This window comes from Hippoglossus hippoglossus, chromosome 11, assembly GCF_009819705.1.
Source record: "Hippoglossus hippoglossus isolate fHipHip1 chromosome 11, fHipHip1.pri, whole genome shotgun sequence".
Classification (NCBI taxonomy): domain Eukaryota; kingdom Metazoa; phylum Chordata; class Actinopteri; order Pleuronectiformes; family Pleuronectidae; genus Hippoglossus; species Hippoglossus hippoglossus.
The window spans coordinates 5,860,044-5,882,156 of record NC_047161.1 but is presented as its reverse complement, the minus strand read 5'-3'; the positions used below and the strand labels follow the sequence as shown (position 1 = coordinate 5,882,156).

The 22,113-nt window shown below is 43.5% G+C and overlaps 1 protein-coding gene across 7 annotated transcripts in view; it reads left to right on the top strand.

Annotated features, from left to right (window-relative positions):
* The window catches only part of rbms3 (RNA binding motif, single stranded interacting protein), a 255,253-nt gene that overhangs the window by 218,393 nt on the left and 14,747 nt on the right, over nt 1–22,113 (top strand). For all 7 annotated transcript variants that reach the window (XM_034600749.1, XM_034600748.1, XM_034600752.1 and 4 more), the window contains 3 exons: nt 6,227–6,270; nt 8,685–8,781; nt 13,518–13,568. In XM_034600749.1, the coding sequence (XP_034456640.1) occupies nt 6,227–6,270; nt 8,685–8,781; nt 13,518–13,568 (192 nt within the window). The remainder of the gene's footprint in view (nt 1–6,226; nt 6,271–8,684; nt 8,782–13,517; nt 13,569–22,113) is intronic.

Below are 22,113 nucleotides of genomic sequence, written 5' to 3'. Positions count from 1 at the left end.
TCTTCAGGTTTTCTTATCAAGTGGCCAATAGATGGCATTAATAAAGAGTGAGTAATAAACTGAGCAGATTAAGAAGAATACAAGTCAAGTATCAACCATAGAAACTTAATATTAGTTTGTCAAAAACAAATCACGACTAAGGATTTTAATCCCAAAGTCTATTCACTTTAACTCGTGTACTCAATATACTGAATAAACCAAGAATCTATAAATGGGAAACTCAAACGTGGCCAGAACACGTGGGCTAACTCTGTTAAACTCTTTCCATTTCAGCACCGTGACATTTTAAATAAGGCGTTTACCGCTGAGGTAATGGTAATTACAAGAACAGGGCCCCACCCTGCTCACAAAGTTGGCTGCATCTAGGTTCATGTAAAGCATTACGTCCTGTCATTTGTATTTACTCTAAGGTATGAAGCTGTAAAAAAAACAAGAGAAAAATAGCCCTGATATCGATCAACCTGCCCCCGGATGTATAGGCTCTGTCACGTAAATTGCATCTCAAGCCAAACGCCTCGCTGAACACGTATATTCCCGCCATACATCAGAATGCTGGGAAACCTGAAATTGGATCCAGCGCTGTGGTAACGTATTCATCAGCAACATGTGGAGACAAGGTTAAAGTCGCTTCGTAGGCTCCCAACTAGCTCTACGAGGAAGGACACACAGAGGAGAAAGGTAGAGTAGTCATTCGGCCTGGACTGTATAGAGGAGAGTGAACGCACACACACACACACACACACACACACACACACACACACACACACACACACACACACACACACACACACACAGATACACACACAGGCACCGAGGCTGACAGTTGTGCTGAAACTGCAATGTAGGGGAGACCGGGAGAGATGAAATGTTTGTCCTTCAGAATACACATGCTCTCTGTGTGTGTGTGTGTTTGTGTCGGCGGTGGGGGTCCTGGGTGTGTTGAGAAGTGGAGTTGGTATTGCATATGCTGTGTGTGTGTGTGTGTGTGTCTGTGTGTGTGTGTGTCTGTCAATCACATGCTCAGCAGTCCTAACACCTATAAGCCAGTGGTGCGTGTTTAACCTAAATCACATTGCTACATCGCCTCACACATTGACAGGGTTGATTTGAGGTAAAGTGAGATGACTGTGTGTGTGTGTGTGTGTGTGTGTGTGTGTGTGTGTGTGTGTGTGTGTGTGTGTGTGTGTGTGTGTGTGTGTGTGTGTGTGTGTGTGTGTGTGTGTGTGTGTGTGTGTGCGCGCTTGACTGCGTGTGTGCTTGTACTTCGTCTTCTAGGTGCATGAAGAAGAATAAGGGAGAAATGATAATGATATCAATAGTGTGTGGAGGGGGAGTTCAGGGTGGTTTGTTTGTTCAAGACTTTAAGATCTTTGTTTGTCTCGTGTCTCCTTCATTAAGTTCAGGGAAACAAAAAGAGTTTTGGTTTGATATTAAAAAAAACATATGCTTAGTTTTTAATCGTGCTTCAGTTGCCAGTGAACGTTTTGCAGGGATAGAAGTCAACACTCATCACCAAGAAATATTAGATCAAATAATGTTTCTAAAGGCAGAGACGCACACTCGGTATATTGTTTTTGTCGTTTCTGGCCCATGCTCATTACACAACACTATGCGTAAAAAACTTAATTGACTTAAAAACGCCATTTTCATGTGGACCAGAGGCTCAAACGCAGAGGAGTGGAGAGGGCGTTAAACTCAAACGTTCAAAGTGCTCATGTTTGCTTATGTATCTCAGTTGAAAGTTGAAAGTTCTTCCTGTCGTCTCTGTGAGAGAGGAAATCCCTCATGTGCGCTCGGCCCCTCTCCTCCCCTCCATCTCTCTCTCTCTCTCTCTCTCTCTCTCTCTCTCTCTCTCTCTATGACCCTATCGCTCCTGCAGTGTTTCACATTACACTGCGTGAAGGCACCAGGGTTTGACTGAGAGGCCAAGGTTTAACAGCCTGGGTTCAAGGCAGAGTGAGTGTGAATGTGTATGTCTGTGGCTGAACAGGCTCCAGTGTGTGTGTGTGTGTGTGTGTGTTTCATGTTCTGTTGCTATCCTTGAAAGGGCCAATGTGACATTTAGACCTTCAAGCAAACAGGGTTTCTACTAATGCTGCCTTTAGATGTGCTCTGAACCCCGGAATTCTCCTGAAATGATCCAGACCCCAATGTCTGAGTCACTTGCTCTGGACGTTTTCCAGAATTGTCCTGCCAGCCCCCTTGTAAAATTCCCGAGGAATGGACGTGTTGTTGATGTTTCTAACATGCAACTGAGACAAAGCAGAAAAATCTAAAGGAATACAACAGGACGCAGACACGTAGAAGACACAGACAAAGATGTCATGTGTGAAAGCTGCTTAATTGACGTCACAATTGAGGCTTGTGACAGTAAGAGTTAAGGGTTATTTTGAAGGATTAGGTTTAAATTGAGGTTATGGTTAAAACTAGTCCTTGTTGAGAATCCATTGTTTTTGTTTTTCCTCAGGTCTTTGTGAACTGTGTTTTCCTATATAAGCACTGACGTCTTTATAAACTGCTGAAACTCTAGTTAAACCTCGGGTTTACCAGTATCTACTTGTCCACAGTGTCAACAGGAAGACCCTCCATGAGTATAGTGTGCCATGCATGTGGCCATTGATCAGCTGCACTGGCAGGTGGATGCGAGATAGGCATCACGTGTTAGTCTGTTTATCAGAGCTGAGGCCATTCCTCACCTCACTCGCTGTGGCAGGGAGATGAAGAGGAGCAGCACACCATCCATTACTCTCTCTCTCTACCTTCTCCCTCTCCTCTACTGTGTATCTCACTCTGCCTGCATATCTTCCTCTCTCTCTCTCTTTCTTCAAGCTCTTTCTTCAAGCTCTCTCTCTCTCTCTCTCTCTCTCTCTCTCTCTCTCTCTCTCTCTCTCTCTCTCTTTCTTAAAGCTCTCTCTCTCTCTCTCTCTCTCTCTCTCTCTCTCTCTCTCTCTCTCTCTCTCTCTCCTTCTTTCTCTGCCTCTTCCTCCCCTCGTTTGATGTCGTCCAAGATCCCACAGCAGCATATGGAGAGACAGCGAGTGAGTGACTCACTGAGAGTAAGAGAAAGAGAGGGACAGGGAACACATTGCATGATCAGTCAGGAGTTACGAGGGGTTGAGTGCTGAGCGATGGCGGCTGCTGAGGATTGAGGAATATATGACAGATTTCCTTGTAAACTACCCAAAGTGGGAGTCTACAAAGTGCTGTCTGTCGCTGTCTCATGCTGACAAACATATTAGTCGCTGCACTTTCTTTTTCCCCGCCACACACACACGTAGACATAAACACCATGGGTGCTCCCTCTTTTTGTGCTTCTCTCTCTTTTCACTTCCTCTGTAACCAACACACACTCCTACACACAAAAACTTTCAAAGTCACACTTCTCAAGCACCTACTCTTGGGGAATGAGTGTAGATGAAAAAAACATGCGGCTCTCCACTCTGTGTGAAAGCCTGACAGATGTCTGTGTGTGTGCGTGTGCGTGCGTGCGTGCGTGCGTGCGTGCGTGCGTGTGTGTGTGTGTTTGTGTGTGTGTGTGCGTGTGCGTGTGCGTGGCCATGAGGCAAGAAGAAAAAATAAATAGCAAATCTGTGTATGGAAGGAGGGAGTAGGTCAGTGTGTGTGTGTGTGGATAAGAGATGATGGCTCTTCCTGTGTAGGACCCTCACAGCACAGGTGTCCTTCCAGGTGCCTGCTATTGGCTGTCCTCACCCCTTTTAGAGCTACGTGTTAAAATGATGTTCCAAAATGTTTCCAACAATCTTCAAACCCAGAAGATCACGATTATTTATTGTTGTTTGCTGCTGAACGTGAGTCAAACTTTAATTGATTACCTCATCCCTGTACATAATTTGCACCTGAGGCACATCAGCATGAGAAAATACCTCTTTACAACTTGAGTTAACGATCACATCACAGTTATTCTCCACTTCTCCACCTATCATTACACCACATTTGGGCCTTTTTCTGATACGATTATGAGAAATCTTTGAACTTATAAACTTTCTGTTAAATCGCAGCATCGGGTGAGGATGTAACTATCCCTGGTAGCTTTTCTCCAGACCAAGCATGTTCGGTGAGCCTGTACAATATACTGCGTAGTAAAGGGGTCATTTTTTTCCCAGTCTTGGATCAAGCTCAGACGGAACCACACACAAACTGTCTCTGTCTTTTCCTTTCCCCTCGGTGTGACAGAGCCAAATACTCTGTCAGTAATCAGTCATTGGCCGTGCAGGCTCCCCGGCCAGCAGCTTCTCTGCTGTGGAATTCATCAGCACATGGAACCAAGGGCAGCACTTAGGGGAGTTATCAGCCAGACAGCTGGCCATGTCTGCCCATGCTATTAGCGCACATGTGAACATGCACGTGCACATGCAGACAGCTTTCAGAATCTCTTTATCTCACATTTAGAGTGAAGAGGGTGAATAAACACTCACTGTGAAACCTTGTAGACTTGGACACTGACAGTTAATATATACAAATAATAGTAGAAGATATTTATAAAACACAGGGACGGAGGCATCCAGTAGCTTTACAGAAATTTGACTTCCCTCTCACACTAATTGAACAATGGCCGACCACCACACACACACTACATCCACACTATAAGTGCCAGCGAGGGCTTATTCTCTCTCCGTTTGTGCTCACGCCCGTGGGTTTGTTCCAGGGCCACTGACCCTCCTCCTGCTCCTTTGAGCCACTATTCCCACAACAGTGTGGCTCAGCGTAGGTAGTCCTCTGGAGGAACAAGGGTAAAAGAGTGGTACAGAAAGATGGGAGGGGGGTAGATTAAGAGATGAGGAGGGTGCAGGGGTGAAGAGAGAAAGTTACGGAGAGAAAGGAAGAGAACACAAGACGACGAAGAACGGAAGGAGGGGAAGGGAGAGCAAAGTAAGAGAGAGGAAGGGCAGGGAGTGTGTGTGTGTGTGTGTGTGTGTGTGTGTGTGTGTGTGTGTGAGTGTGAGTGTGAGCCTGTGTGTACACTGATGAAATCTGCCGTCCTCAGCAGCCTCCCGTTAAAAGAAATCGGATTAGCTCTCCTCCAGGGGAGAACCTTCAGGAATGCAGATGACGGATTGCAGCGCACAGGTTTCTCTCCTGGACTCTAAGAGGGCCTCGTGCACACACACACACACACACACACACACACACATCCACATACGCAAGCATGCACGCGTACAACCACACACGAGCACACCATCGCCAGACAAAGGACTCAGTTTTCTGCTCACTCCGTTCCTCTCCAAAGGGCATTTCTTCATTTCCTCTCATTCATAAAAACATGATTGTACGTGATTGAAATGGAGAAGGAGGCGTCCTCGATACTAATTCACTTTTGTCCTATTGACTAAGATTTTCCTCACATCGGCTTTGTCACTTGTCAGTTTTTCCAATTTGGAACGAGTTGATTTTTGATTTGATTTAATTTATCGCCAACAAAAAGCATCAGGGTCCAAATCGTGTTACTGCCCAAGTACAATGAAGGTACAGCGAATTATCTCGCTGACATTGGTGCAAGAACATATCGACAGAGACAAACAGTGTGTGCGAGCTCAGGGTAACACACAGGACACAAGAGCACAATGCGGAACAATGAACATGTCCAATGTATGTATATATATTCTATAGGTATATGTGTCATTCAGAAAATATTGATCTCACTTAAGGGTTCAAATATTTTGATTTAAATTAGAGCCCGATCAATATATATATATATATATATATATATATATTAAACCTTCTACAGATATCTTTATTGTTGTGTATCTTGTTCAATATGTAACATATGACAACTTGTTTTTCCAATGCAGTTAAATATTCCCGGTTGTAATTTTGTATTTGTCATCCCTGGTGAAACAGAAACGAATTTCAGAATCCTCATATTTACTGATAATTTGCAGGTTAACGTTTAAATATGGGAGCTTTTCACTGTGGTCTTAGATTTTTGAACCCCACTGTATTAGCCGATAGATCGTTATTGGAAAATTTAACTCCATAAAATCAGTATTGGTCCATTGGTTTGTTGAATCTATACAAAAACTGAAATGAGTAAAAAATGTTGATTTATTTAATGGTTTCGCAAATGAGAAGAAATTTGTTTTTATTTCATGACCAACATTTTCTGCTGCGTCCTCTCAAATGTCACATTTTCATTTGTAGCAGTTTAATCTTATTTTTCTATTTATCCAACTCTCTTAATTTGTAATGATGTGCTCTTCTCTTGCAGACTGGCATGGCGTTAACATACGATCCCACTGCGATGCAGAACGGGTAAGAGCCTGATGGTCAATCCATCCTTTGCACCGTGCACCACACTCACCTCTCGGCTCATGGGACCCGGGTCAATACCGGTGTCATACATGAAGATGAATGTAGTGTGTGCACTTTGTTACCGTTTGATTAAGTTAATCTATATAGACTTGAAAAATCAGTTTTCCTTGGTGGGGCCGGGTGAGGAATTGCAGCTAAGAGAGCCTGTGTGCGTGTTATCATGTGTGTGGGTCTTTTACGTATGCGTGTGTGTGTTCGTTCCTGTGTGTTCCTGTGTGTTCCTGTGTGTCTTTATGTCATGACTTAATGGTGCTGTGGAAATAAACGACCCGGCAGCGTGTTTTATTTTTCCCCACAGTACCGAGGCAGGAAGGAGAGTGCCGAGGCTCCCCCTCCGTCTCCCCGTGGCCTCAGTCGTTCACAGGAAGCTCCTCACTTCCCACTTCTTAAACCACTTATCCCCCAGTGACTTGGAGTCAACCTCAAACCCCCCCACCCAAAATAACTGGATGAATAGCATCACTCATGAAACACAGCCCGCCATGTAAAAGCCTGCTTTGCTGCAAATCCGCCAAATTATATTCCCACAGATATTAACAGGAAGCGAAAAGAAATGATTCACTCTTAATACATTCAACCTAAAGTTTAGCATAACGGCGGCATCGCAGAGAGAGAAACGGGAAATAGGGTGAATTAAGTAGCAAAGAAAGTAAAAGTATTCAACTTTATTCAAACATTAACACAAAGAAATATGGTGATTCAGCGTGCGATGAATTGTGGAATTATATGATTTAGTTTAAACTAAGCCGGAAATTTTAAAGCAAGAACTGCACCTCACTTCACTGTGCTTACTGATACATAAACAGATTCAATGCATATTGAATTAGTGAATGTAAAATGTAATTATAATGCAAATTATACTTAATGGATGTATATTATAATGTGGGCTGAATTTTAAATGCTCTAGATTCTATCAATGTCTCAAATATATCCATAGAAGAAGAGCAAAGAGAAACAAAGCATATGTGTATATAAGCATCTTATTAGTGACATATATCCCTTCATTTGTTTTGACACTGGTTTTACCATCTTTGTTTGAAATAAAACAGGTCCCACTGCTGTATGTGTAAAAATAATAATTGTAATTGAAAAAACAAATAGTTTTTCTTCAAATATACCCCAGTTATATATTCTACCTATCCATTAAAAGTCAATATAAAGAAAATTATTTAAGTGGCAGTGCTTGTCAACAAACTAACACAAGGACATATTCCATCCATGAACAAAGAAAACAATATATATATATATAAGAAATCAAATATGTCATTTGCCTTATGCCCATTTCGACCGAAAAGAACGAAGTTTCACCTCTTATGAACAAACATTAATCAAACGACAATAAGATAAATTCAAATAGACGTATGTGGGATTTGATGCTTTGGTAAACATCACAAACAGAGTGGAATTAAACTCCATTGTCTCCCTCTGCTGTAAAGTTCTGAAATGTCACCAGGTCAAAGAACAGCCTATTCATAATTATCTGTTTTGAAAATGAGAAAAGGTCAGTCAGTGTACAGCTGATGAAATGATGATCAGTATGTTTTTCCGCTGTTAAGAGGGAGCTCTGGGTGTTCAGGACTTCAAACTAAACATTAGGGGTAAAATAAATTGTAGTACAACATAGAACAGCTGATTCCGTACGTTCAAATCCAGTGTGGTGTCCCAGAGCCGAGTTCATAACTTGTCTAATATCCTCAGCCAGTAATATGATCTTCAGCTCAGGTGACAGAGACTATTGGGATCTCAGCAACATTCAGTCGCAATAAGATTAAGCAGCGCAGCCGACGACTCGCTTCTCCGCAGCTCGTGTCAAACCTCGGCTTCTTCAAATGCATCGAGTTCTCTGCGATTCGCCGTAGAGACGTGCTACTTAAGCCGCCCGGCCGGCGGTGCCCGGTGTCGCCTCGGCACCGGAACATTTGTGGGAGAGAAATACAAACAACCTCCCACTTTATACGATGATAAAAGCAGACTTTTCAATTGAGACGCTATGAGACACTTCATGAAACTTTTATGTGGAGTCCTATATACGGCCAAGTGTTGTCAGAGCAATCTATAGGATGAGTCCTGTGTGTGTGTGTGTGTGTGTGTGTGTGTGTGTGTGTGTGTGTGTTAAAGTTTGCAAGTATTTGTCTTTATTACACAGACAGAGAAACATTTGTACACTTAAGTACGTGACAGTTCATAACTCAGTTTGTAAAGGTAAAGTAAGGTAACAAAATATAAAATTTATATTATGCCGTGTATACTTCATCTGAGTTTGACACTTATTCTGTTGTGTACTTTCCTCTCCCCCTCTCTACTCCTCTTTTTCTCCTCTCTCCCTCTTCCTCCCTCCCTCTATCTCTTCTCAGGTTCTACTCCTCGCCTTACAGCATCGCCACCAACCGCATGATCGCACAGACCTCCATCACGCCCTTCATCGCTGCTTCCCCCGTTTCCACATATCAGGTGGGCCCATAACGCACTGCATTATGGATAGACTTGTGTGTATGTGTAATCGGAGGGTTTACTTTGTGGATAGAAGAGAGGGGGTGGGCTGCGAAACAGCGTGAGGCTGTCTCTTCTTCTCTCATCGTCTCCTCGCCACTCCAGCTGTGCTCGATGACATCTGTTTCGTAGGCGGCAAACACAACAGGCATCAGAAAACAAGCAACGAAAGAAAAGGGATAAGGGAAAAAGGCTGACAGGGTAGAAAAAAGAAAATCACCCATCAAGAATGAATGTGTCTTGGAAACACAAACACTCTTTTCCCTCTCCCTGTTTTCCCACTGAAATCTTTTGTGCTCCTTCTGCTGATAATGCCATGAAAGACATTTTTTTTAATTTCATTTTATTCATGCCAACCTCAATACGATGGCTTCCCCTTCCCTAAAGTGAATTTCCCCATTCCTCGTGGCTGTGATCTGCGGCGTAATGAAACAGAACAGGACAGGGAACGTGAAAATTGGCTGCGTGAGATGTCAAGAGCGTTACCCGCTTTACGTCGGCGCACATTTCACGCGGCAACCTTTGCCAAATCTAAACATCAAGAGGGGCGCTGCCACCGCGCCCTCTCGCTCAGACGCTATCGTTTACCATCGGCTGCGTTTGGTATGCAGAGACAGACGGGCGAAGATAGTGAGATGAAGGGTAGATGAGGAAGTAGAAGGGACAGATGGAGAGAAAGACAACTAGGGAGATGAGGAAGGAAAGTGGTGGTGATGGTGATAGCTCTGGCTCTGGTGGTGGTGGTGGTGGGGGGGGGTGTTGCTGAAGGTTGCTGCGCCCCGTCTTTGAGGCGCGCTTGATTAAAACTCTGGTGCAGTACCTGCGGTGGAGGGTTAGGGGGAAAGAGGAGGAGGAGGAGAGAGAGAGAGAAAAGTGGGCCAAGGCGCATCTCTAATCCTCTCTCGGAAGGCTTCCCAAATTGATTTATCAAAAACAATGGCCGGGCTTTTGAGGAATATTAATCCTCACAGTTTCAATATCGGGCAGCTCTGCCGCCGCTTCCTGTAATATTGCCCTTCAGCCAGTCACGGCAGGAAGGTGAGTCCTTCATCTTCTGTTCAAGTACAAAGGCGCAGAGGCAGAAGAAAAAGGGAAGACAAGACAGACAGGCCAGACAAAAGGAAATCACTTTCTTTTATGATGGAAACTATTACCTTTGTAATGAAAATCTCAAGGTGCATAGAAATCACTGTATGTGTCATTTATACTTTCATGTTTATGGCTAGTGGATATTTTCTTTTGAGCTGCTATTTTAACGGCATTGATTTATCAAATGTGGAAATGACCCGTGCCAGCAGCGGTGTTACGGTGTGTTCTTTTGGAGCCTGGCTCCGGAGAGGAGCTGGAATCACGATTGGCTCTGTTTCCCCGGAAAATCAGCTTTGATGATCCGCATGACAGGATCCAGTCCAGGCCAGATCACCACCAAGATCTGGGCTAGTGCCGCCAGCCAGCCGCGGCCTGGTTTACATCACTGGCTCTGCAGGCTGGCTCACTGGGCACTAAATACAGTATGTGACTGACTGGCTGGCTGGTTGGATGTGTGGCTGCAGGCTGGTTTACTGACTGTCTAAACGAGCGGCTGAACGACCGACTGAGTTTTGGCTTTTTGGCGTATTGGCTGACAGGCTGTTTAAAACGGTAACACAAGCGGTGAGGTTCAGCCAGAGGTAGCTCCTGAGGTCAGTCACCCTGAACCGGCTGTAGCTGTGGAATAATTGTTGCCTTACTAGCTGTTGTAATGCAGAATAAACAAACTCACTCCGTCAGCGATGTTTTTACGTCCAAGTCAAGACTCGAGTTAATCAAGAGGAGTTGAAATGAAGTCGTCATCTGCAAAAGAATTGGCACAAACCTTCAGATCTGTGAACACAAAAGGAAACGTATCAGATGACAGATCTGTCTGTGCTTCATTTTTTATTTTTCCTTCAATGATTTAGTATTTTGAGTCGAGGCCCAATTTCAATCCCCAAGCCACAGAAAATCCATCTTATAACATAATGCTACAATACATCATTTGTTAAATGTCTCACATTCTCACATCCAAGATCAAGATCATGCAAAGTAAAGCCACAAAATTAGCTGCAGTTGTGAATGATGCTGAAATTTGAACTCAAATACAGTGACTTCCAGCAACATCATGACAGTAAAATCTCTACAACAGATAGATAGTGGAAAGGTTCATTTTGGAAGATGGCCCTCCCCTAAAATTTGACAGCCGCTTATTATGACCCATAGTTACATTTTATTCCTCGCTGACCTCTAGTGGCTGCAGTAATCATGACACATAGGAGGAAGAAAGGTGACAAAGTCTCAAGACGGACAAAGTCTTCGATAAGAGGAGGATGGAGCGAATAGAAACGTGGCACTTTAACAAAACCTAAAACTTTGATATGGGAGTAAAACCAAGACCGTTCCACATATTTACTTACTGTAACCATGACGATCAACGTCTTCCAACCAAGTAGATATTACAACCAAAACCGTGATCTTTGTGAAATCTTAACTTGTTTTGTGCCTAAACCTGATCGAACAGAATCCATTTAAAGAGCTTTACCAAAGGCTCGTTATTGTAAACGTGATGATGAAGCTGTAGGGGGCGCTGTTTCAGGCGATGTTCCTCAGGGCTCGTATCAGAGAGTCGGGATAGATGGATGTTTTCTGAAATTGACTGACCTGTTCTTGACTTGTGTAAACAAATCTCAAATCTGGCAGAATGTACCGGAGCAGACAGGGAGAACCAGTCATCAGATACAGTTTGTGACTGCTCACATCTTTATTGAGTCAGTAGTTGCATGTTTAGCTTCTGTTTATTTGCTCTAAACTTGCTATTAATAACTCATTCATTATTCATGTGATCTGAAGATATTTGCGTTCGCAGATCAGTTTTGAGGCATGTCGGATGGTGCAACGAGTGTCTGGAAGGAAATGGGGGGGGGGGGGGAACAGATAAGCAGATACATGTCGTCAACTCGCATCGTGAATCTGAAATTATCTTAGATTTTAGAAATGCAGCAAAACATTAAACGAGCCACATGACCAGGGAAAGAAGGGAAAACATGAGCTGTTGATTTAAATGAGTTTGGGTTGAATATAAAACTAAAGCATCAGTATTAGCTCAGCAGTGTCTCCTGCAGCAATCTCACCTAACTATATAAACCCCTCTGAGTGATGAGCAAATATTTTACCACATTTATCTCCTTTCATCTGGGCCGAGCCCCTGTGTGCCCCATGTAAAGGAGCCTTTGTGTAAAACCCCTGCTCCCCACACTCCTATTAAATAAATGGCATGATGGTCATGCAGCCTCCTGGTTAGAGAACGCTGAAGTTAAGTGAATAAAGATAAGCCTCCTCTGTGTCCCTCTGCTGTCCCGCTCAGCTGCGGGAGAACAAATATTGCCTTGTACAAACAAACGGACTTGGCTGCACGTTGTGGGATCTGAGGCTTGTTTAGGTGTGGATCCAGATCACGCGTTCGGGTTGGCTCAGAGGATTGATTGCTCTTATAGCAAATGAATCCGTGTTTGTCTTTGTTTAATCTAATCGTTTTACCAGGATCAGCGGCCAGCCTGCGTGTTTGTCTGCTACAAGCTGTCTAATTCCTCCCTGCAGCCCGTCGGAAAGCTGTGTTTGCTCCCCCGTCCCTCCAGTCTCTTGATCATGGCCTCTGTCACTGTTTCACCATCGCTTTTACTTTCTCAGTCCTCAACCTGTGAATGTACCTGTGATTTCCTTCAGCTTTGTGTGTGTCCCACGAAAAAGAGAAGCTCTGTTCACCTTTTAGTTATTGATAAATAATAATCCTGCAGGAACTTGGTCCAAAGAGTTTTCAGAACCCTTCAGCCCACTGAGCATCAACCCTCCCCTGTGTTTCCAATACTTTATCTCAATCGTACTGAAAGGAAGCAAGAAAGAATCCATGTTTAGTTTTATTTTGATAGAGCTGATACACATGAGTGGAGACGTCATGACCTGAGGACTCCCAAAATGTATTAACTGTTCAATAATCAGGGAAAAGTTCTTTCAAGATAAGACCATCTGCAATTTGTCAACTTTTAATGTTCAGCATCAAAACCAGTTTATTGTTCAACATTTTGTGTAAAAGTCTCATTGTTCCATATGGCGATTATATGCAAATATGGCAGTGACATATTAGACTGTCACTGACTTGCATAACACAAGGCTACCCTAAAAAAAATATTTAAAACATCTAATCCCATTTATGAGGGGAAAGAAAATACATAATTTTATTGTAATGTTTTTCAGTTTAAGACATTTTGTGGCTGTAACATAAATTGTGAAATTATTCCACTGGAAAATTATTCCACTGGAAATCATAGTTTATGATTAATATTATTCTAATTATAATATAGTGAGGCCGCCTAATTTATCGGCTCTATATGCACAAGGTCTACTGTTAAATAATGAGGCAGCAGAGACATTTACTGCCTCCAGACAATTCTTTACTCAAGTCTCTGGCTCGGCTTAATCTGTGTAAAGTTCAGCCGTTGTGGTGCATTAAAAACCAGCGCAATCATTTTGAAAAGGTATTTGAACATATTGTGAATATTTGAACAGCGTTTATTGCTTAATGTGGGTTGGATACTAAATGGATCTGGCAAGAAAAAATACAAGGAAAAAACTGAGGAGAATTTATGTTGTTACCATAATATTACATTTTATGTGTTTGTCCTCAGGTCCAGAGTACGTCATGGATGCCTCATCAACAATATGTTATGCAACCTACAGTAAGTAGTCTACCATTCACCATGTAGTAGCTGGCCCTGATTCCCCTATGTTTCTTCCATTCTGCACAGTGTTTCCCCAGGGTTGTTCAAAGGTTTCAGAAGGAACTCTGAAAGGGGATTTTACTTTAAATCGGTGCTGAATTGTTTAGAAGATGCTAGATTTTATTACGTTTGCTTGTTTGTAAGACGACATAAAAAAAAAAAACAACTGAGCAGATTTCCATGGAAATTGGTGGAAGGATGTGATATGAGTCAGGGAAGCATCGATTCAATTTTGGTTCAGATCCATGTCAGAGTTTTTTATTTATTTATTTTATTTGACATTTTCTCAGTTTTCCCAGAGAATAATTTGTGCACATTTAGGGAACTGATATCTATGAATGACGCTCTACTGAGGGACATTTTTGTTTTTATATGTAGCTATAGTTTTATATGGATTCATATTTATACATAGAGGAACATGACTGTTGAGGAAAGTTACAGGGGAATCGTTTTAAAACACATTCCTCCTCTGTTGAAAGTGTGGAGGCAACTAAATTGCACACATGCACCACATATAAAGTTATGATAGCTAAATGATTACACTACTGTTGTGCTGCAATTACAATGCAGAGCTCCATAAAACCAAGCTGTCCCTCGTGTTTCCATCTTCCCTAAATACACAGAAATATTCAGGTGGTTTTTTTGGGGGGGATGTTGGAAGTTTATAGGTGTCGTCTGTGCCAGGAAGCGATTCAGCATCATTTACCAAACCCGCCGCACAACACAGACAGGCTGCAGACTGTTGCTCTGGGTTACCAGCCGAGACAGGGGGAAAAAAATAATTAACAGTAATTAGATTTAGCTCACCGAAACAACACAGTCTGCACCAGTGAGGTAGTTGCACTGCATCCGACGGTGTTCAGTCATCTTCGGAGGAGGAAGAGTGCAGAGCGCTCGGTTCCTGCGAGTCCCAAAAAAAATCCTGTTTTTCTAGGTCACAGACTCTGTAAATGAATTATTTAATATTATAATCACTGACAAAAATCATATTTTCCTTTTATCAGAGAAACTTCACGTTAGATGGGATTTGATGGATGTTTTTCTTTTTCATTACAAATCTAAACATTGAATTTGTTTTGGAGAACTCTAAACAGCCCCGCGTGCTTTTATGGTTTCAGAATATTTTCCGTAATGTACCTACAGCATCGCATGGAATATTTCCCAGATCTGTCTCCCTAATGTTAAAGCAAAAAATAAGCATTTGTACTTAAGTAAATTGTTTTAAGGTTTAGCTTTAATTGATCCTAGCCCCATAAATGTTCTCATTTGGTTGCTTAGAGGTTTTAAATCGCTCTGCCAGAGGCTTTAATGTTTGCTTGAGACTTTTTCTGGCCCCTGAAGCACAGTCAGTGTACTTTGTTCCCCTCTGCTCTCGCTTCTTTCACCGAACGAGGCTCCGAACCAGTCGAGGGATCATGGGTTTGATTTTTTTTACAGTCTCACTCCATCACAGACAAGGATTTCCTCAATGAACGACTGATAGTCTGCAAAAGAACTCATTCACACAGCTAGTTACTGCAGAACCGTGCCAGGCTTCAGTATATATAACAAGCATGTCAATATTATACTGCGGTTATAATTTTATTGATGCAGTAAGTTACTTTCTCTTTGAAAAAGAAATTACCACCCTGAGGGTAACCTGAGGTTGTATTTTTTTTTTCCTGCTAAAGTTACCTCTAATGAATCATGCTGCATAATTTAAATCACGCTTTAGTATCAAAGTTCACTATTCTCTTCTAATGAGCAAATGCATATGCATGCAGGTGCATTATGAGTTATGACCCACGATGTTTTGGAAAATAATTAAGATATATGGTGCTTAGAAACTACACACAACTGAAAATATTACACACAGTATAAACAGACTCTTAACAACCTGAAAGCCTCATAATAATATATTTGATAATTATAGCTGTAAAATGTAAAGGCAAATGTAATAACAGTTGGGGAAAAATAGGTTTGAAGTGACAAAGAAGATAATCTGGTGTTAATGTGAATATCCATCCATCCCTTCATTATCTATACGGCTTATCCTCTGAAGGTCACAGGGGAGATGGAGCCGATCCCAGCTGACACTCACACTCACATTCACACCTTCGGTCAATTTAGAATCTCCAATCAACGTATCCTGTGGGAGGAAGCCCGTGCAGACACTGGGAGAACATGTGAGGTGACAGTGTTAACAACCTCACCACCATTCCACCCTCAGACTTTAAAAAACGCTCTCTGAAAATAAAATTAATTGATATTTTCTTTAAGCTCTCGCTGTTGCTGCTTTCCAGCACAAAGGGATGTTTGCCTCAAGCAAATCCATGAAAGTGTCAATAACACAGTTGGGCTCAGTCAACAGGACGACTGTTTGTGAGTCGCCTGCAACCGAACACATCGGGAAACGCTGGACTCTGCAGCTGATGGCCCAGCACTCACTCACTCACTGGAGGAGTGCTCAACCAGCCGCAGGGGCTCCCCACTGTGGCCATTTACCACTCGCTCCTACCCATCTCACTTCCATCCCCGCTGTGGGACAGTGAACATGTAATCTGGTCGCAGTAGGCCACCATCCAGTCGGACACACACACACACACACACACTCACGCCACACCCAGCTGCAGCTGCCCTGCAAGCCGCTGAGTTTGCCTCTCGGCCACTTTAACTCCTGCTTTTCCTGCCAGTATTGTAACTCTCCCTTTCCTGCCATACTTTTACACATTTTGCAAACAGGGCTGTTACTTTTCTGTTGACGCTACCTGTTACGACATGGAGGATGTCGTGGGAGTTAGTTTGTGTAAACTCTTCATGTGAATATGCAGAGTCTGAAGGCGAGGGACAGGATTTTGGTTCTGGAAGCCTTCTGGTTTCCATTTCATTTTGGAGAACAGGACAGGAATAACACATTGACTGTTATACACCAGCTATTAGCTTTTTAATTTATCTGCATTCATGTGCAGATAGCTTTTAATAGAGATTAGCTAAAATGCCATCTGGACATAAAACACCTACAAATGTATTGTTGTTTGTGTTGTGCGTGTGATAAAAGAAACAACTCGAACTGTAAACAGCGTTCGGCAAATGAAAGACTCGGCCCAGAGATCCACCGTCTACACCGGGAGCCCCAAAATATTTACCTGCCAGAGGCTAAGTTGTAGTTTGTGTCACTGCTAATGTCTGTGTCCTCTGTATGTTATTGTATTTATTGTCATGTGTGTGGTAAATACTGGTTATTCTCAACCAGCCTCGTGTCATGAGGCCTCTTGAGGCTGCTGGCAGTAGCCATTAGCCCGTAGCCGTACTGTACTGTGGTGTCTTTCTCATCATGCCTTCATGCCAGCAGTAGCCATGTGGCCGTATCCGTCCCCGTGGCCCTGTCTCTATTGTGTTCTTTGTCACCAAACGGCTGCTCGGCACTAACCCCAGCTGTCACAGCCGTCAATGGATCATAGCTACCAATCTGTCTCCCTTCATGATCCGCGCTTATATCTGCTACCAGCCACATACACAGCCGACCGCCCCCTTACACTCACACAACCTGCCACCGGCTCACTGAATCACATCGAATTAGCCAAGCGTGTTAGCTTCAAGAGCCCGGGGAGCTACTCAAAGCATTAAAAACCAATTGATTGTGCTGCAATTTGGCGGCTACCGCCACATGCCTCCTGTTGGGCCAGTGGAGCGTTGTGCAATGGCGCTCCTGTTGTCCGAGCAATATGGAGGCGGCCAAGCGTGGTGCGGAGAGAGGTCACAGCTAGCCAGTCAGACGGTGTAAAACAGAACAGAACATGGGTTGTGTCCGAAATCTCTCTCCATCTATGATAGAGTGCACTATGCTGAACTTCGGATTATGTGTGTAAAAAGCCCATTTTCAGCCCATGACCTTCAAAATAATCGTGCTAGAGACTTGGAAGCATCATTATCCCAAAAGATATTGATTTGAGCAAGTTCACATGTTGCAATGTTTCCTGTGGGGCTGTAAACTGACCTGCTGTAGCTGATGCTGTCACATGGAGGCAAAGACAGGGGTATTTCTAGCTTGTATAACAGTTATGGTTGAAATAGGCCACTTTGAATTGTTTTGAAATTGTATTTGATTTCTGGAAATCATCTTGCAACCCTCATTCTGTGGCTCGGGACGTCCCAGGGCTCCTAGTTTGGGAAACTACTGGACTGTAAAAACAAAAAGGTTCATAGCACGAACACTACACTTCTTTCTGCTCACTATTAAACATGCTGCATTTCATATATATGCAAAAACAACAGTTTTTTTTTATTATTTACTCCTCAGGGGTGATGGGAAATCATCATTCATAAGTGTCAGAAAACTATGGGTCACGAAGATCAGAACAGCTCAGATTGAAGTTATGATACTCTGGCATCTTTCGACTCAGTCCCCCTGAAGAACCACTTATGTAACTGGGAGAGAGTTTTGATAAACGTTTGTAACTGGTAATAGTCCAATGCGTCACACACTAAGTAGCCACAAGGCCGCGCCTCCTACAACCGTTGCGCCACTGCGCCCCTGAAGTTTCCAAATAGGCTGCATGAGACGCTTCCCGCTGAATTCCAGGGCGTAATTACCCTTTGACTCGCCCCCTGTTACTTCCCGCTATGAAGACAATCATGATAAATTGTCCGGGTGAGAAGTCGCCTTCCACTGGGATCAAGAGCTCGCTAAGACACCGTACACTGACCTGAACACTGTTAAGTACAGTAGCTCTTACAAGGACAAATTTAGCTTAGTTGATGGATGTTTAAAAGCTTTAATTAGCTACCCCTACTGTATTTTTTTATAGACCCCCGAGATGTTGACTTCCAGCAGTTAGCACATTCATTTGTTTTGGGGACGTAGCTTTGACTCTTGCTCGATCTTCCTGGCGTACTAACCTTTACTTTAACAACATGGCCGAGAGTTGTGCTTATTGCACATTAAGCAGAGCATTACTGTACGAGACACTCTGGCAAAGGTGTTTATTTTCCTCTGACTAGATTAAGTTTGACAAGTTCGCCCGTTCGAAACTCGACTTCATCCCGTGGAGGAGTCTGAACTTTGTTAGCCGTGAAAAGAAGGAGCGGTTTTCAACAATTTTTGTTTATCCCCAATTAATGGCTTAGATGCACTCGGTGTGAAACTTGATAGAAAGTGACAGTGGTTTTTAAAGTGGACGGCGAAATGAGGTCTCTGTCTGTTCTCCCAGCCGTTGTTCTGCTTTCTCCCCCCCCCCGACTTGTCATCCCTCTCTCCTCTCCTCACTCGCTGCCTCTCCCATCTCCTAATACTGTGCTCTGTCTGGCAGTTAGGCGGCAGGATGTCAGAGCAGCATGACCGCTCGCCTCCTCGGCCGGCGCAGCACAAGTCAGCAGACCTCGGAGAAGTGAAAACTGAAAGCTGCTGAAGGCCAAACACACACACACACACACAGACTCACAACCGCGTAAACACACACGATGCATTGTTTGAGTGCGGAAACACACATTCTTATTCTTAATGATAAATCTCACTTACGTGCAGATCATCAATCTCACACGCAGGCGCTCAGACTCACTTCTCGTCGGAGGAGCTGCAGTGCCAGTCAGGCGCAGCATCGCTGTCTTTCCCCTTGACTTATCCCTCCTCTTTTTTTTTCCTCCCAATTTTCCTCTCTGTGAACTGCATGTGCTTCAAGTATGTATTTGCTGGAGTGCACTGGCCCTTACATACTGAAGGTGAATTATTGAATTCCTCACCGTTGCACCCCGGCCAGCGTCTCCCTGAGCTCCCCGGCTTTGAATAGCGGCTCGCCGGGCCTCTTAGAATTGAAGCATAACTATCTGTCCTGATCGGACGGGGGTGAACCGGTGCAGTGTGTGATACCCATCTCTCCGCTTGACATTAAAAACGCTCTGCGGATTTGGAGCGAGAACATTATGTCGCTCTCGTGGATTTGACTGGCGAGGCAGAATTTGAGACAGGGCTACAGTTGTCCTTGAGTTGCTCTCGCCGCTCTTTTGCTCCTCTCTCTATCTTTTCAACCCATCCTTACCTCTCTCTCTCTCTCTCTCTCTCTCTCTCTCTCTCTCTCTCTCTCTCTCTCTCTCTCTCTCTCTCTCTGTACACCCCCCCTCTCATTTCTCCCTCTCCTTCTCTCTCTGCCCTTTCAGAGTAAAACTGTTTTTTGTTTTTTTTTGCTGTGCAGATGCCAGTAGAAATTGCCTGTTCAGGGTTAAAGTTTCATACATAAAGGAGAGATATTGTCAGAGTGCCACAGGGTGACTGACAGAGAGATGGAGCGGCTGCATTTTCACTGTAAGCTTTTGGATATTACCTTGAGAAAATCCAAATTCGCAGTGGTAGCAAAAAAATGTATTTGGAGACAAAAGCCGACGCGCTCGGTTGGACCAGCTTTATTAACTGGCTTTGTTTTCTAATTGGATTTCTAATCTTTTTTTACTTTTGTAAATGGAGTTAAAAAAAATCCCAGTGTGTGAAATGATCCATTTGTCTACAGGAGTCTGTCAGAGAGCGGCTGATAAACAAGCGCAGTCCGAGCGTGGAGAGGAATGGACCTCCCATGAAGACATGACAAATACTGTTACATGCTTCATCTAGCGCCTTATCCTCTCTCGTACACACAGATGAACACACACACTCACACACACACTATAAATCTATCCTAGTATACACCCTCAACTTTGTGGTTCCTTTTTGAACATTACCTCATCACGATAAGCATTTGATCATCATAAACAGTCTGGATGTGGATCATATGATTAGTTTTTTTCTCTCTTTCTCAACCACTAAGCCCTTTTCAGACATGAACTCCAGAAACAGTTTTTCAAAGTTTGCATACAAAGTACGCAGCAGGAGATGGTGTGTTCACAACAAAGGGAAAATGGAAGATTCTGGCGAGGGGTGGAGAAAACGCAGAAAGAGGAAATCACGTGTTTTTGTTTACAGCACATTACACCGGTGTCTGCGTCTTATCGCCGAGAGCTCCTGAAGTTGACATCTTCGTCTACTTGTATGGCTCCTGTTTTCATCCCGAGATATTTGTTTTCCTTTTAGTTTTTTTGGAGTTTGTTTCTGTTGTGTGTCATCAACGCTCCCACGTCACCAACACTCTCCTGCTGTATTCTCACAAGGCTTCACTTAGACGTTTTACTCAGGGACTGGCATGCTCTTGGAAAATTCTGGAAAATGTCCAGACTTCAGTTCATGTCAAATAACAGCTTGACACCCTCATAAGAAAGACAATATATGTCCCTTTATTTTAATCTGGAACTAAGTCTACCCCTCGAATTGTTCATTTCAGTGGTAAAGCATTTTTACAGTAATTCCGTCTTTATCCTCTGTGAGGACAGACAAATGAATCAATACGTGGAAGGAGGCTGATCCATCATCTGTCTCATTTTCACGTCACGGAGGAAAGACAAATAGATGCGCAGCAGATAAGCATCTTTGCCAGAGGTGAGAAATCCTTCATCAGTTCCAGGCTCCATATGTTAATCTGTTAACGTACATCGCCCAGTGCCCCCACCCCCCCCGCAGCTGCCTCATTGTCACTGTGATGATTCTCTTTCCCCTGTAGGTTTGTCTCGCGTTTGTAATTAAGCTTTTTTCAAAACCCTCAGAAAATTAGATTCTCAAATTACAGTTTGATGGCGAAGGCCGAGATAAGCTTCCGTCTGCATCGCTGTCCACGTGTGAAGCTTCGTTCATCGTCAGTCATCAGTGTGTAGTGATATTTCTCTGCTCCTTCAGTTGGCTCGAATTAGCTTTTCACCTTCTTAGTTATTGTATATTGGGTTTTAAGGCGCTGTATTCTCACATGGGCTCACTCTGACATTTTCCGGACATTTTTCCTGATGACTGGCGGCAAAAGTTATGGAAAAAAAAACGTCTGGAGCAACTGACCCGGACATTTGCATTCTCACATTTCAGGAGAATGTCTGGAGTTCGGTGCATGTCTGAAAGCAGCTCGGGCCCAAAGAGGGATTCCTGCTGTGGATTAGAGTTAAAGACTCAGGATGCTGGCTCCTTTTTTCTGGGCTTACCCAAATAGAAAAGGTGCCTGAGGGGGCGTCTGGAAACTGTGGTCAAAGTTGAAGGAGGCGAAGGCAAAGTTATGGGCAGCTTCTGTAGACGTTATAAGAATAAAGACATTCACATAATATCTACACTCACATTCAATAACTAGAAACTATTTTGTTATTTTTGTGGTTTCTATGGACACAGTTTCATTACCTTCACTGTGCTACAGGTTGGGAGGCCTCATGGCTGCATGCAGTTACCAGTCAATCATCTGCAGATGTTCTGTGACACCAGGACCTCCACACCGATAACCACTGGCTGAACAGGCTTAGTCTCTCTGTGTGTGTGTGTCACTATGTAGAGCTGGGGCTTTAGCAGAAACACACTGGAGCTGGAACACCTCTGCAAGTGTCCTGCAGGGTGCACGACACATTTTAACACACACTCACACACACCTCCATAGGCATCCAAACCACAGAGGCTCACATGCAGAGGAATCAA